This window comes from Protopterus annectens, chromosome 7.part0 (assembly GCF_019279795.1).
Source record: "Protopterus annectens isolate FY-2018-M chromosome 7.part0, PAN1.0, whole genome shotgun sequence".
In the NCBI taxonomy this organism is placed as follows: Eukaryota; Metazoa; Chordata; order Ceratodontiformes; family Protopteridae; genus Protopterus; species Protopterus annectens.
The window spans coordinates 1,068,263,411-1,068,280,912 of NC_056739.1; the positions used below are offsets into that span (position 1 = coordinate 1,068,263,411).

General features: G+C 39.9%; 1 protein-coding gene across 5 annotated transcripts in view; it reads right to left on the bottom strand.

Annotated features, from left to right (window-relative positions):
• SLC30A4 (solute carrier family 30 member 4) overlaps positions 1 to 17,502 on the bottom strand; it is a 583,377-nt gene that overhangs the window by 333,306 nt on the left and 232,569 nt on the right. For all 5 annotated transcript variants that reach the window (XM_044077632.1, XM_044077630.1, XM_044077629.1 and 2 more), the window contains exon 5: positions 15,318 to 15,513. In XM_044077632.1, coding sequence (XP_043933567.1) covers positions 15,318 to 15,513 — 196 coding nt within the window. The remainder of the gene's footprint in view (positions 1 to 15,317; positions 15,514 to 17,502) is intronic.

The window sequence follows — 17,502 nt, forward strand, 5'->3', positions numbered from 1 at the left end:
TCAAAGACAACTAATGTTCTATTTAGGCAAAAAAGTTGTGTGCTCACAATAACTCTGTATCTGTGTTGTCTTTGTCGTTTGTCAACTGATAAGTTTCAGATCTGGCTTCAGCCACTTCGTTATACTTAGGCTGCATTGTTTGAGATCCTACCCTTACCCATTATCCTCTCTTCTCCTGAATTCACAAAGAAACAATGGAAGGGATATCTGTACAGAAGGGTCAACTTTTCAGTACATAGTACAGGGGCTAAGGAGGAGGAATAGATTTTTTTGGAGGTCTGACAAGGACGCCTTTTTGGAATTGTTTGAATTCATAATCTGGAGAAAGATGAGGATCTATAGGCAAACAGGCAATGCTTCCACTAAAAAATATGTGCCAAAGACACCCAGCCAATAGCATATTCTAAAATGTTGTATAGCAACTACAGCATAAAGATAAAGGAGAAGACTGGAGTTCTTGCAGCAAGACTGACAAAAATACCCCTCAGGACATAATAGGAGTTTATAAAAATAGGAAGGGGGCTGGACAAAAACACCCCTCAGGACATAATAGGAGTTTATAAAAATAGGAAGGGGGCTGGAGGGCAGGAGGTTGAGGAAAGATGAAAACAAACATGAATGCAGAGGTATGGTAAGTACACAACTTTTATATCTGATGTTGTCTATTTGTCCATTTCTCAATGATGGGACAGAAACCCCAGCTAGAGAAACTCTGGGTGGTCCTCAAGTAAGATATTCTGGAGTACTGGGGAACCAAATGCTGCCCTATTCCTGGACTTTACTTTAGATGCTGCTTTGCCTAATTTAGCTTTGGAAAGGAAACAACTGGTCTGATTTTCTGAAAATTTTAGTTCTGTGAATATAGAATCAAAGTTGTTTATAAACATCTAACAGGTGCACCGTGTATTCTTCCTTCTAAGAAAAACTCTGAAAGAAAACATGTAGACTGATGGACTGGTTAATAGTTGTCGCTGATGCCATCTTGGGTAGGAAAGAAGGGTTAGCCCGAAGGGAAACCCTATCCTTATGAAAGACCACATAAGGTAACTGGGAAGAAAGAACCTGGAGTTCTGATACTCATCTAGCTGATTTAACACAGACCAGGAATAAGAGTTTTCCAGGATAAGAATTTAAGTCTACTTTGGCTAAAAGCTCAAATGGAGGCTGGGTCAAAGCCTGAAGAAGTACTGTTAAATCCCATGGACAAGTGGGGTCATTAATAGGAGGTCGAAATAAAAAGTTACATAATCTCAGAGGCAACAAAGAAGAATGGTTTCCTCCAAATGAAAATTAGGAATGGATGCATGGACCTTAAATGTTGAGTAATTAACTCCATAGTTAAAAAAAAAAAATAGAAGCCAGGAACTCAAGAATAGCTGGGATAAGTACTGTAAAAGGGGAACCACACTTGTCCAGGCCAGAATGGCACAATAAGGATTACCATGCTTTTCTGCTGAGATGCCTGCTGGAGAAACTTGGAAATTTGAGGGGTGGGGGGAGGTATAAATGAGACCAGGAGGCTTTCATGAGTCAGTATCTCACTCGCAGTGACTCCCCCTCTGGGGAAGGATCAGGGCAAAGTACCTGCTGTACTTAGAACTGAGGGGAGAAGCAAAGAGGTCACAACACAGTTAGCTCCACTGGCGAAATATCATTTCCACCACTAATTGGTCGACAGACCACTCAAGAGGAACTAAAATAGATCTCAGTTTGTCTGCTGGCATGGTGGATTTTCCCAGAATATGCACTGCCAATAAAAAGCAGCTGGAAGAGATCTTCCATTGCCACATGCTCAATACCTCGACATATGGGGTAGGATCAGTTTCCCCAGTTTGTTGATGTACTTAGACTAAGAACATGTTGTTCATCTGAACAGCAACTATCACTAGAGGAAGAACATCTTGAAACACCTGCAGTGCTAACAGGACTGCACTCATTTCTAGGATAATGGAGTGGAGATTGGCCTCTGAAATCACATGTTTTGGACTGTCCTTCCCAAGTAATGATACCCCTTCAAGTCGAGAGGCAACCATTAACACTGTGGTCTTGGGCATATGAAGAATAAAAGGGCAGCCTATAGAAACAACTTCCACATGAATTCACCAAGCTATGTGTTATTTGCAAATATCTGTACTTCAAATAGGTGCAGTCAGAGGGTGGTGCCCTACTGACCGCTGTACTACAAGGGTTTAGTTTAGTACCCTCATGTAAAACATTGCTAAAGGTAGAAAAACTATTGATACTGCCAATGATCCAAGGGGCTGTAACACCAACTTGGCTAGAAGGGAAAGAAGAGAGAGGATATGTAAGGCTTGATGCTATAGATTGTTTAACCTTGCCTGTGGCAAGTTTGCAATTTGGGTTACGTATCCAGATGAGCATCAGTGAATTCCAGGGACTGAGTAGGGAAGAGCTAAGACTTGCCATAGCTCAATGTGATGCTCAGTAAAGGACACAGTTGCAGCAAGTATCTAATTCTAATCTAATTAATTAAGTATCTAATTCTAATCTAATTAATTAATTAAGAATCTAATTCTCCTACATCAACTAGTCATCACTTATAAAATTCTCCATTACCCCTCTAATACACCCATACTTAATAACCTCATTGCCCCATATAAAAATCTTACTTCCCTTCGCTCAGCCAGCAAACTTCTAGTAGCTACTCTCAAATCTCACAATAAAGCAGGTGACTCCTTATTTGCCAATACTGTTGGATCATATTGGAATAAACCTCCCATAGAACTGACCACTTTAGGCTCATCTCACCTTTTCAAAAAACAACTAAGAAACTATTTGCAATCCCACTGGCTATGCCCATGCTCTAATCCTGGCTGAGCTCAGCAAATAATTCCCTCCCTCCCTCTCTCCAGTCCCCTCCATTCACTCCTACTTGCCTCTATCACTACTTCTATCCCTCCAGTGTAGTGCACCTAGCTACCCACCTGCATATTAATTTTCCTAGACTACCTATTCTCCTTATACATGTTATATCACTGCAACTTGTCATCTCTCCTATTATCTAACCTAGATGCTGATCACTTCTGTGCAAATCTCTATTCTAATACTAGTACCCTGCCACAACATGTGTTATACTAATTTGTTAATGGTGTAAATATTTATAGACTCTCCATATGTCTCTATTTTCTCTCTTCTTCATTTTTAGCAGTCTTACTCTAGCAAATATTAAGGGATAATGATTCCTCACTATTGTTATTTCATGTTAAACTGCCTCTGCATTGTACTATACTACATTATAATTGTTCCTTTATTTGCTTACATGTTTTGTATATTTTTTGTTTATTGTAAGTTACTAGTATATTAGTGGAGCTTTTCTCCTCGGGCCTCTGCTGAAAATGGACATGTATCCAGCCAGACTAGCCCGGTCAACAAATGTAAAATAAAATAAATAAATAAGTAATCCCTGCCCTGAATTATACAACTGGTGGAAGTGGAAAGGAGACAGTCATCTTGGTAAGGAAACACCTGGAATCCATTTAATCTCAAGTAAGTTGTGACCACTGCTATGCACTTGTTGAACACCCTGGGGTCTGTGGTGAGACCAAAAGGTAGGGTTCTGAACTGACAGTGACTGGTTCCCAGCCAGAAGTCTAGGTATCTCTCGGAACATCTGTGTATCTTGATATTATTGTATGCATCCTGAAGATCGGTCTCCATAGAGTCCTTGGAAAACATTTGCATCATTTGAAGCCATATCTTCCTGCCTTCTCTGGTTACAGGAGGTCTTTTGAGGGGGTAGAAAAATTAATTCCCATAGCAGATATCTTCTTATCCTGCTCGCTCCTAGAGTGTCGCCTTCACCTTAAGTTCAAACAAAGTGGAGTTGATGAATGAAATCTTGAAGGGCTCCACAAAGTCACAAAGGTGCATCAAGACATGTCTTCTTACAGCAATTCCTGAACCTATGGCCCGTAGTTCCCTCTGAGGCATGAGAAATCAGTCTCATGGAAGCATTTGATAGGAACTGGAGAGTGACCAGTTGTGAAGAAACAATCTTCTTGTCCTCCGCACAGGGCACTGGAAAATTCATAGGAAGTTACTAGGCTACTGACCCTGAGGCCCTTACAAGCCCAGCCAAGAATTCAGCCCATGTTCCAACAAGTCAGCACCCGATGCCCCTGTCTGCAGGGACACAGGTGGAATCCCAGGAGTGTATTTTCTGTTCCCCATCCAGTTATCCAGGTTGTGCTTAAAAAGGGTTAATGTGGTACTCTGACTTGGAGCAAACCTCATTAACCCTTTTTAAGCTACAACCTGGCTTGATCAATTCCCTCTGAAATCTTGTAACATGTGCCAAATAGTTCAGTGACCTCAGGGCAAAACTCAATGAAGAGCTGACACTTCCAAATCTGTCCAACACCCTGGACTCTCTGTTAGGGGGATGGACAGAAGAACTCTGTTCCATGAGTTCTTTTTTGGTGGCAAGTGCAACCACCACAGCATCCACTAGGGGACCCTTGCTACAATGGGTCTAATCCTTTGGCGCAATGAGGTATTTATCTGATCTTTTGAGAATAGGCTCTGTGACTTCCGGATCCTTTCCAGCCCGGTGGGAGATGAGGTCCACCATCTCATCCACTGGTGGGACTACTCAAGACATAGCTTAGTCTGCCCTGAAAGCATAGAGAGAAACAGACTCCTCCTGTGGAGGGGAGGTCAGAAATACAACCACCTTTCTGTCTCAAAAGTTTGAGCATTTCAACCAAAAGTGACATCCACAAGGGGTGATCTGTGGGATGCTTCCCTTTCATCAAAGTTAGTGCCTTCGGTTGAAGACTCTTGTAGGGAGACTAGGTGCCTACATTTACACATATGCTTTCGAAGTGAGTTCTCTGGTGAGAGGTTGCAGACAGAACATGGAAGTGCCAGCAGAGTCCTGAACAAGGACGGTCTCCAGGCTTGCTCAGACCAGCAGTCCTGATGGGACAGGATGAAAAGACCCAGTATCCACAGAAGACAGTTGAGGAAGGGGTGGTCCCCAGAGGGGCAAGGATGTCTTGTCCACCAAGGCTGAAAATGCTCTCTCCACTACCTCAAAGGCAGAATTACATGAGGAAACAAAGTCGTGGCCCGAAAGGATCTGAAGACACCTGCACAAGATGAGACCCAATCTTCCCCAGCTACCAACTCGATGCAGAGGTCTGAACCAAGCTGTCCAGCACAGAGGCTCCAAGAGGAAGGGACAGCTCCGAACACATTGGAGTCAACCTCACGATCTGGCACAGATGTTATACCGTCAAGATCCATCAAAGTCCAACAGAGTCAGAGCCCAATGGAAGGCTAAGCCTTCAGATCCAAAACAGATAAGCTTGGAAGTCTCAGGTCTGTAGGCTCTAAAACCTGTGGACAAATCACAGTAGGAGGAAAAAGATGGGGCTGTACTGATGGTAGGTTGTGGATCCAATGGGAGATGGAGACTGAATAACTCCCAACTGAATCTAGACTCTCTCACACTATCCTGTCCACATCTGCTTCTGGCAGACTCCTAGATGATCTGACTGATGACAAGGTCAATGGTGGATGGGATATCCTTTGAGGTGTGTCTTGAAGAAATGGCGAGGGCATCCTCAAAGCCACAGGCTCCAGAGAGAAGTCTGATCTTACATACGAGATCTTCGATTTGTCTCATGTCGCAGCCGAAGCTGCAACTGGATTTGATGATTTGATTTTGGCAGGGTCAGACTTGAAGTAGTAGTCTGATCCAAACCTTTTGAAATTTTCTTTGGTGAAGCCAAGCCCAAAGGATGAAGAGAAAAGCAATCTGAGGAGCATTGCCTTGAGTCTTCACTTTTGTCAGCTGCATATCCCTTTGTAAACTCTGCAGATCTCTTGGCTGAGAAGGGAGTGCCAGAAAAAAAGGAGGAACTTGAAGGAAACAATCCTTTCAGAATGATTAAAGCCAACACAAATATCACAGTCAGTAGATAGATGACCTGCCCCAAAGCAGTAAGCACACACAGACAGAGACACAATTGGCATCCGAGTTAAGGATCTTGTGTCAGCAGAAGGACCACTTTTTGAAATCAGTTGGGTTATCTGACATAGTAACACAACAACCAGAGAACAAGTAGGGTATATAAGTTATAAGGGTTAGTGCAAATACCAACAATGGTAAACAGGAATACCAAAAAAGGCATACAATAGCAAAAGGAAATGGTACTATAAGATGGACCTAACAGGTAAACAACAATGCTGGGTGAGCGGATTGGTGTGACAAGGAAGATGATTTTTCTGAGCTATAAAACAGAACCGGAATTGCCTAGACATGGTAAGGCCTTGATGTGTCTAATTATGGTGGCTGCCAAAAAAACAATTACTAGAAAATGGAAATCAAAATCTAAACCAACTATATTAGAAATAGTGAATATAGTAAGAGAGAGAAAAACTGGAACTGAGATTTTTAGAACAGGTTAGGAGCAAACTACATAGGAAAAATGTGAATTGTGGTAGCAATACATACAGGGGAGGAATGAGATTTAAAAGGCGGCAGGACTTAAATGAGCTACGTAATGTTTGACTGAAAATGATTGGGTAGATAAGTGATGTATAATGTTTGCATCTGGGAGTGTGTTAGCATGGTTTGTGATGTAAAATGCTTGCAACTAGGATTGTGTTGGTGTAGTTTATTTTCATTTGTATAAATGTATGATCGCTTATGTCGTAAGTGATGGTTTAATAAAGATGTTTCTTGTTTAAAAAAAGGAAAAGGAATTGAATAATTTATGTAACTCAAACTACTCGGCCCAATGGTGATCACATCCAAACGCTGAAGAGGAAAATGAGATCTGAGGTAATTCAGGAGGAGAAGATTACGGGTATGGGGAGGAGGTTGAACTAAGGAGTCCAAGTCTAACGAAGTGGTCAAAACCAGATTCAAGGGAAGATCCAAGACCTATCAGTTGAGGAACAGACAAAAAAGACATCAGATCAACAGAACAACAGAAAATCTAACAAACTGTTTGTCTCCTTTTAAGGAGAACTGATGGGTTCTCCTGCATCAAGACAAACCATTTCCAAGTGGACTTCTCTTACTATATAATTGTCTTACTATTTCCATGAAAAATCCTTTCAAGGTCAAGTCAGAGTTCATTCTACTAGAGCTGTTATTTATTCAATAGCCTTTTCAATGGTCTGGATTCAACAGGTATCTGGAAGCAATCACCTGGTCATTCAGCCACACCTTTACTTAGCATTAAAATTCAAAAGAATAAAAGACCCCTTCCAAACATGGCTGTACAAACGATTCACATTCAAAATCCAAAAAGCTTTTATTGACTAAAACAAGTGCTTCCACAAAAAGTATTCTGCTTCTTCAGACCATTAACTGACAACTAATAAACCAAGACATTTAAAAAGACACAGCCAATCATAATAGCTTAAAACACTCACAAGTCATCAACTCAATTAAGCAATAAAACTCATGTAATGAGATGACTGCCTACCTAAAGAAGAAATTACTTAGCCTATTAAAAGTGCATATTTAAGATCACTAGAAAGACATCTCTATAGTCCAGCACCTCAGACCTCCTCCCAATCAGCATGAAAGCTTTGTAAATCATCCCATTAGTAAACAAAAATGCAACAATAATCTAATGGATAAACACACTACTTGGAACAGCAATAGATGTTCAAACAGATTAATGTTGCAGTAATAATTTGTGCCTTCCTTCCTTCACCTTGTATTCTTTTGTCCTTGGCCAATGTGGACCTGTTTTTCTATTCCCCCCTCTATATCCTTGCTTAGCTTTCTTTTTTCTTTCTGTTGCTTGAGTCGCTGGGCTAAAAGTTTTTGTGCACTAACATTATCATCAAAAACAGTTGCTTAACAGTAATCTTTCTAAACTCGTGCATACAATAGAGGTACTCATTTTTTTTCTGCTTACCATTCTGCAATTGCTCTTCTTATTCTGTGAGATTTCCCCTATTCTGCAATAATTTAACATTTGTCAGTCCCTCTACATAATTCTTGTTACTTAATCATCCCTCTCTTTCTTTCATTTTTACCCTATTTTTAAACTCAACTTAATTTTATCCCACTCCCTAGATAAAGTTTCAGAAGAAATTTCTGTCTTCTCTAATAACTCCCGAATAATTTCCACTACCCATTCCTGAAGTTCCTCTCTTTTCAACAGATAAGTGGGAAACTGCCAGTGCCTCATTTTTACTTCATTATCCTTTATTTATTTATTTATTTATTTATTACTGGTGCATGATCTGAAATAGTTATTGGAGGCATATCAAAACTTTAAATTAAATGCACACTTTCCTGTGAAATGGAAGTCACATCTTCCATGTCAAATATTTTCATAAATATCTTTCAAAAATCTAACCCAGCCACTGGGGATGCACAAGCCAGTGCATTTCTTTGTGCCGGTCCCAAGCCCGGAAAAATGGGGAGGGTTGCGTCAGGAAGGGCATCCGGCGTAAAACTTCGCCAAATCTTTTCATGCAGTCACCAGTTAATATTTCTATACTGGATCAGTCGAGGCCCAGGTTAACAATGACCGCTACCAGTACTGTTAGCCAACAGGGTGCTGGCGGAAATTGGGCTACTGTTGGCCGAAGGAGGAGAAGAGGCGGAAGGCATGGCCGAAGGCAGGAAGAGAGGAGAAAGGCTAGGACTGTGGTAGTGAGGGTCGGAACCTTAAATGTTGGCAGTATGACTGGTATAGGGAGAGAGCTAGCTGATATGATGGACAGAAGGAAGGTTGGTATATTGTGTATTCGAGAGACCAGATGGAAGGGGAGTAAGGCTAGGTGTATCGGTGGTGGGTTCAAATTGTTTTATCATGGTGTGGATGGGAGGAGAAATGGCGTAGGAGTTATTCTGAGGGAACAGTATGGGAAGAGTGTTTTGGAGGTGAAAAGGGTGTCGGATAGAGTGATGTTTATGAAGCTGGAAATTGATGGTGCAATGATTAACGTTGTTAGTGCATATGCTCCACAAGTTGGGTGTGCAATGGATGAGAAAGAAAAATTTTGGAGTGAACTGGATGAAGTGGTGATGACTGTACCCAAGGGTGAGAGAGTGGTGATTGGAGCAGATTTCAATGGGCATGTTGGTGAAGGGAACAGTGGGGATGAGGAAGTGATGGGTAAGTATGGTGTTAAACAAAGGAATGCAGAAGGTCAGATGGTAGTGGATTTTGAGAAAAGGATGGACACGGCCGTGGTGAATACGTATTTTAACAAGAGGGAGGAGGGTGACATACAAGAGTGGAGGAAGATGCACACAGGTGGATTATGTCTTATGTAGGAGGGCCAGTTTGAAGGAGATTAGAGACTGTAAAGTGGTGACCGGAGAAAGTGTAGTTAGGCAGCAAAGGATGACGTTGGTGATCAAGAAGAGGAGGAGGAGTGTGAGGGCAGCACCAAGGATCAAATGGTGGAAATTGAAAAAGGGTAATTGCGAGGTGGAGTTCAGGGATGAGTTAAGACAGGCACTGGGTGGCAGAGAAGAGTTATCAAAAAGCTGGGTAACTACAGCAGAGCTAGTAAGGGAGACGGCTAGAAAGGTGCTTGGTATCACATCGGGACAAAGGAAGGATGACAAGGAGACATGGTGGTGGAATGAGGAAGTACAGATGAGTATACAGGCAAAGAAGAAGTGGGATTGTCAGAGAGATGAAGAAAGTAGACAGGAGTACAAGGAGATGAGGTGCATGGCAAAGAGAGAGGTGGCGAAGGCTAAGGATAAGGCATATGAAGAGGTATGAAAGGTTGGACACTAAGGAGGGAGAAAAGGACCTGTACTGATTGGCTAGACAGAGGGACCGAGCTAGGAAAGATGTGCAGCAGGTAAAGGTAATAAAGGATAATGAGGGAAACATACTCACAAGTGAGGAGAGTGTGCTGAGGAGATGGAAAGAGTACTTTGAGGGGTTGATGAGCGAAGAGAATGAGAGGGAGAGAAGGTTGGATGATGTAGGGATAGTGAATCATAACGTACAGTTTATTAGCAAGGAGGAAGTAAGGATAGCTATGAAGAGAATGAAGAATGGAAAGGCTGTTGGCCCAGATGACATAAATGTGAAAGCATGGAGGTGTTTAGGTGAAATGGCAGTGGAGTTTTTAACCAGACTGTTTAATGAAATCTTAGAAAGTGAGAGGATGCCTGAGGAATGGAGAAAAGTGTTTTGGTACTGATTTTTAAGAATAAGGGTGATGTGCAGAGCTGTAGTAACTACAGAGGGATTAAATTGATACGTCACAGCATGAAATTATTGGGAAGAGTAGTGGAAGCTAGGTTAAGAAGGGACGTGATGATTAGTGAACAGCAGTATTTTTTCATGCCGGGAAAGAGCACTACAGATGCGATGTTTGCTCTGAGAGTGTTGATGGAGAAGTACAGAGAATGTCAGAAGGAGTTGCATTGTGTTTTTGTAGACTTAGAGAAAGCATATGACAGGGTGCCTAGAGAGGAGTTGTGGTATTGTATGAGGAAGTCAGGAGTATCAGAGAAGTATGTAAGAGTGGTACAGGATATGTACAAGGGTAATGCGACAGCGGTGAGGTCTGCGGTGGGAGTGACGGATGTATTTAAGGTGGAGGTGGGGTTACATCAAGGATCAGCTCTGAGCCCTTTCTTATTTGCAATGGTGATGGACAGGTTGACAGACGAGATCAGACAGGAGTCCCCATGGACTATGATGTTTGCAGATGACATTGTGATCTGTAGTGAGAGTAGGGAACAGGTGGAGGAGACCCTGGAGAGATGGAGACATGCTCTAGAGAGAAAAGGAATGAAGGTCAGCAGGACTAAGACAGAATATATGTGTGTGAATGAGAGGGAGGATAGAAGAATGGTGAGGATGCAAGGAGTAGAGGTGGCGAAGGTGGATTAGTTTAAATACTTGGGGTCAATAGTTCAGAGTAACGGTGAGTGTGGAAGAGAGGTGAAGAAGAGAGTACAGGCAGGATGGAGTGGGTGAAGAAGAGTGTCAGGAGTGATTTGTGACAGACAAGTACATGTAAGAGTGAAAGGGAAGGTCTACAAGACAGTAGTGAGACTGGCTATGTTATATGGGTTGGAGACAGTGGCATTGAGAAAAAGGCAGGAGTTTGAGCTGGATGTGGCAGAGTTAAAGATGTTAAGATTTGCACTGGGTGTGACGAGGGTGGACAGGATTTGGAATAAGTATATTAGAGGGTCAGCCCAGGTTGGAAGGTTTGGAGAGAAAGCCAGAGAGGCAAGATTACATTGGTTTGGACATGTGCTGAGGAGGGATGCGGAGTATATTGGGAAAAAGATGCTAAGGATGAAGCTACCAGGTAACAGGAAAAGAGGAAGGCCTGAGATAAGGTTTATGGATGTGGTGAGAGAAGACATGCAGGTGGTTGGTGTGACAGAGCAAGATGCAGACGACAGGAAGAAATGGAAACAGGTGATCCGCTGTGGCGGCCCCTAACAGGAACAGCCGAAAGAAGAAGATTATGATCTTTCAAAAATCTACCTTCCTTTGTTATATTTTACCTTTTGGGCCACTCCAGACGCATCTTCCCTGCTGCAAATCAAATTCCAGTCCCCACCTACAAGTAATATTCTCTGCTGAAAACTGATTTCTCTCAGAATTCTCTTAACCTCCACTACAGCAGTTTAATTCTCTTAACCTCCACTACAGCAGTTTTAGGTGGAATATAAATACATGCCAGTGTAATCTTCCTCCCCTGCTAGTAACCCCTTCGTACTGCATATCTACAAGTTTATTTTTTTTTTATCCTCTTCTAATCACTATTGGAGCTCCTCTTACAATTAATAGAAGTACTCTTCTTTTCCTTTGTTCCAGGTATTCCACTGAATAACTATCCTGAAAACCTTTCTTTAGCAAATTCATGGTGTTCTTTCCAAATGTCTCCCTATTACTTTATAAAATATGGATTAAAAGACACAGCTATACTGTTTTCCCAACACAATTGTAGCATTCAAAAATACACTTGTGTGATGAGAGCTATTTGTACTCTTTTTTTTAATACAGTTCACTACTCTTTCTTTTTTATATATACCTGTGAGACCCATTAACATTTAAAGATTATATCGAAAGGGTCATTATGTTAAAAAGTTATTATTCTCACCTTTTATTTATAACAGCTTTTTTGTTAAGTATCTATTTCCAGCTTTTGTGTTACATGCACACACTAATGTTTGGGCAGGTTGACTTTTTATACAATTGTTTCTTGTCATATTCATTTGAGCCTATGTCACATCTTAAAAAAACTTTTTGTTTTATTGAACTCTCTTAAAAAAATACACCCCTAATGCACCCCAAAAACCTATTAACTTAATATTAACACCCTAAGCTACGTACATCTTCAAATACTGAGGTTTTACCTTCCTAATGGGAACAACTGTCCCAAACTAACAGCCACACTTACAAACTTGGGTTAACTTAAAAGGAAGGTTATCCATGCTACGATGCATGGTACAGCCTGTGCTTCTATTAAGTGCTGTCTGGTTTTGTCTCATCTTTATTGCTCTTCCAGAATGAGAAAACACTAATGCTTTCAGAAAACATCATCCCCCAGCCATTGAAAGTAAGCCATTAAAAAAACAGAAGTACTCTGTTTTTATTGCTCTTTATCAGATTGTCTCCATGCAGACATGAGAACCAGATACAGAGTCACTTCTACAAATATTTATTTGTTGATGGAGAACTTTATTATATTCAATGTTCTTTTTTATTCATTTGCTTTCTCTTAAAACTTGTTACTAGATAATGTCAAGGGCCTTAATCCAACCATTCACCTATGCAAGAATGAGAAAAAGCACATGATTTTTTTTTTGTATCATACAATTTTGACCAAACTTTTTTTTACACTGCAGTGCCTACATTTCTTAAAACTGAACAGGGAGAAAGAGAAAAGGAAAAAACTGGGGCACATGTTTATTTTAGTATCCCCATTCCACTTAAAATAACAGAGAAAACTTGACTTTATAGCATGCGGATATCATACACCATACAATATTCACAAATAGTAAACCACATCTCAGGCAGTTAATTGTGCGGTAATCCAGAATAATATCAAGCAGTAGAAAAGGAACAAGAACTGCACAGAAACACGGCTAAGGAAAAACAGCGTAAAGACAATCACTGTTAATATACTAAAATAAATCTTTAATCACAAAACTGCAAGCGCTTTCACAATTTAATAATGGTGAACCTCATTAAATTATTAACGAGAGTTTCACCATTATTTAATGGGATGTAACTTTGCTTTTTATATGGTCTGAAGAAGCAACTGTAAAATTGCGAAAGCACTTACTATTTTGTGATTAAAGATTTTAGTATATTAACAGTGGTTGTCTAAGTTATTTTTCCTTGGCTGTGTTCTGTGCGGTTCTTGTTCCTTTTCCGCTATATAATATTACTGTTAAGAATAAAAGACCGTTTTACTTATGGTTAACTCTCTCCTTCGCCTTCCACAATCCTAAGTGTTCCTCCAAACAGTAATTACCTGAAGTATGGCATATGCTTTACAATCCCATACAAGCTTAAAGTCAAAAAAGTCTAGTATTTTCAGGTTTTCTTGTTTTGTCATGTTTCACAAATATAATTAATGCTTTATAATCCCACATGTATTTGTCAATCTCAGAGTTGCTGGTTTTATTCCTTTTTATCGCCATATCCCAAATCCAGTCTCTGCTTCCTTTCCAACATACTCTTGGTTTTTCTAGTCAACTATTGTGCTTTTTTCTGTCTCTCAAGCATTTTCTGTTGAAATTATGGAAAAGGGTTCACTGGCACAGTCTCTCTGTGGTCTTTATTACCAGAAGAATAAGCAGCAGAATCTCCTGTCTTACAGCTCACTTTTTGTTGGACAAACTTTTGTATTTCCACCTTGGCATGTTCTGCAACAAAAATAATTTTGCCACTTCAGGAAAGAATATGAAAATGGCTGGACACAGCAGTTTGAATTTTATGCCTACTTCTTGATATTCCCTGATTAGTGGTGTACATTTACTTCTCTTCTGCCTGGTGTACAGTGAGTAATCGTTTTCCACAAATACTCTACTGTCTCCCACTTCTAGAACTTTGTCCTTCAGCCAACTTTTTGTCAGAATGAACTCCTTCTGCTGGAAGGATTGCAACTTCACTATTAAAGGTTTAGGTTATTAATTATTGGCTGACTTGAATATGAGACTGCTCAAGAAGACATGTTTCAAAAATAATGGAATTAGAGGACAGAGCACATAGGGAAAATAGATTCCTGCTGTGGAATATCACTCCAGTTGCTTATTTGTGCTTTCATAAAATTAATACATTCTGTTTCTTCCAGGTTGCTTTCTCATGGCCAGGTTTGGAGCACATGCATAATATGCCCTTTCAATTAACAACTCCTGCTGTGGAATATCACTCCAGTTGCTTATTTGTGCTTTCATAAAATTAATACACTCTGTTTCTTCCAGCTTCTCTGGTATAGCAGAAAATCTATTTTCCCTATGTGCTCTGTCCTCTAATTCCATTATTTTTGAAACATGTCTTCTTGAGCAGTCTCATATTCAAGTCAGCCATTTCTTCATTTCAACCTCTGACTTGTGCACTTTTTGTCATCTCGTCGAATATCTGTTTAAAGCTTCTTCCATTTTGTCCAGGTTTATGTTATCAGAGTTTATTTTAATCAGCTCTGAGTACATTTAACTTACTTTTTCCGCTAGGTTACTGGAAGTCATGTCTTGCACCAAAGCTGGAATTTGCACTGCTTTTTGCTGAACAGCTGCAGAATTTTTACCAGTGTTTTTTACTCAACTTTTTGGTTGATTTTATTTTATGTTCTCTGAATTTGTTTTTTGCTGGCATCCAGGCAATGACCTTACTAGCCAGTTACTAAAATTTACCCCAAAAGGAGTTCACTAGCTCTCTTTGGGAGAGCTGAAATAAAGCGGTTACTCAATGTGTAGCCATCTTGGCTAACAAAAAAACAACTCTGCCCCAGTACTGTTAACATAACAGCTGGAAACAAAATAACGTAGTGCAGGAGAATTGTAAGGATGAAAAAAAAACCTTCAGGAAAACAAATAGCAAATGAATAACTGTAGAATAGTATGGGCAAACTGGTTTCTATACCATATTACTTTATAAAATATGGATTAAAAGACACAGCTATACTGTTTTCCCAACACAATTGTAGCATTCAAAAATACACTTGTGTGATGAGATATATCAGTAGTTCATGTTATATTCAAAAGCACACTACACACTATGTTATCAGAGTAAGTGTATGAGGACAAACACTACAACCCATCTTTTTAACATTTCTTAACTATTTCATATAGCTGGATTATTAATATAAACACCTACCTTAAATCTCACAATGTAAGCAGCAATAAGCACTCCAATACTCTGCAACAAGTCTCCTAATGCATGTATGAAGGCTGCTCTCACAGCAAGGCTGCTCCGTTTATAATTAATACCAGAACCTTTGTCTGCCAAGTTACCTGGAGGTCCATGGGAATGAGAATGAATATGACCAGACTGGTTTAAGATAAATCCCATTCTATAAAAAATAAAATAAAATTTAATACAATCAGATATTGTAGGCTTACATTAGCTCAACAGCTACATTATATTTAATTCTATTCAGCCATTGAAAGAGTTCTGGATAATAATTACCTTGATGGAGTCAAGAACTATAACTTCCATGTATGCAGTTTGCATCACCTGTCCAAAAAAATTCATGTGTCTGACAAACTCACCATATCACGAGATCTTCAAGATAAGCTACTATAAGATGCAGCACTTAAGTATCATGATGACACTGATCTTAAGCTGCTATAAATTAGCATCTCATACAAATTTTGTACAAAAGGTACAATAAGACCTTGTAAAAAAACAATCCAGCTGTAGTCTCAAGATGATGCAGGTAGGAAAAGGACTGCTACTGCACCTTATCTTAAAAGATTTACTGATGCGGTGACTTTTTACTTTTTCAAAATCCTGCATCATGCAAGCATTTAGATGACAGAATTCAAAGTAGCATCACTAACACGTCCTGCTCATAGATTGCAAGACTTAAATAAGGTATTTGCTGATAAGAAAGTAGCACAGAAATAATCGGTCATGTAGCAAAGACCCAAGTATTGGTCATGGACAGATTCTTAAAATACAACTTAAAAGTAGTTTAATTCTATTGCCGTGCTAATAGGCAGTATATGTAATACTATGGGCCACCTGGTGGCATAAAATAAGGTTATTTGAAAACCGTTTTAACTGAAACTACTTTTCCTTCTCAATACCAAAAAATATGTACCTCTTCTACTTTCAAAAGGCAGCATTAGAACTTTCAGTGTACATTATGAGGGCTGAAGAAGATGCTCAGCTCTACTCTAGGTATGGGTAGGGGGGTCATTTATTTTATGTTTTGTTGATATGGTTAGTCCTACTATGCCAGTGGCCACATTTAATGTGAGACCTGAGGTAATACTCACACGGACTAGGGGAAATATGGCCAGTGCACCACAGAAATTCCCCTCCTTTTTTTCAATAAGAACCAAGGAACTATTTGCATCCATATGAAGCTTTTGGATTGGTTAACAAAGGCAATTCATTGACCATCTTCAGTAAAAGAAATCATGCACTAATCTTAAGGGGAACCCCATTTCTCAAGGAAAACCAAAAGCTGCTCATTCTACATGCCTGTCTGAAGCTCAGACCCCTGGCAGGCATAACTATGATCAACAAGAGTGTATCAGGAAAGGAGGAAATCAGCTTTTGGGTTATCATCCTTAAAGGAGAAAAGGTGAAAATGAAATTCAAGTGTAGGGCTTGCATTCTTAATAGGGGGGTGAGGATGCAGTATCTCAAAATTAACACCCAACTATTCTGGGCAAAACAGACCTCATATTTTCACTCACCAGTGGAAAACAGCCACAGGGAAAGGTATGTTACTCCACAGTTAGAATATGAAAACGTATTATTGCAAAAGCCTCATAAAACATTTCTCAACTATAAATCCTCTCAAATAATACATTTCAATATATTATCCTTGTAGATCATAGGGAACATCACTGTATGTTTATAACAAAGACAACAGTTCCAAGTAAAACACAGAACTGCCATTCTTACTGCACTTTTTGTACACAAATTAATCCATATACATTTAATCGCTTCCTTTGCATGAACCTATCAAACGAAACCACTCATTACGACCCAAGTCCCCTTCTTCCCTCATCTCCAAACCTTCAACACCCTCCCCCCCACATTAAGGTATAAAATTACCAATTTAGTAATGGCTTCAACAATCTGAGAATCTCTTCCAACCAACATAAAATCATTCCCCACCTACTAATAAGGTCTGAATAAACCTCGAAACCTACCTACTTAAAGACTGAACCCAGCTCATGTAGTGGTATTGAGCACAAATACCAGTAATAAATGCCAACTAGGTAGACAAAACACTTTATTGTAATAAACACACACAAAATAAAAATAAACAATAACGGTCAAGTGCTTTCATCCCTGAATAACAGGACTTCTTCAGAACCGT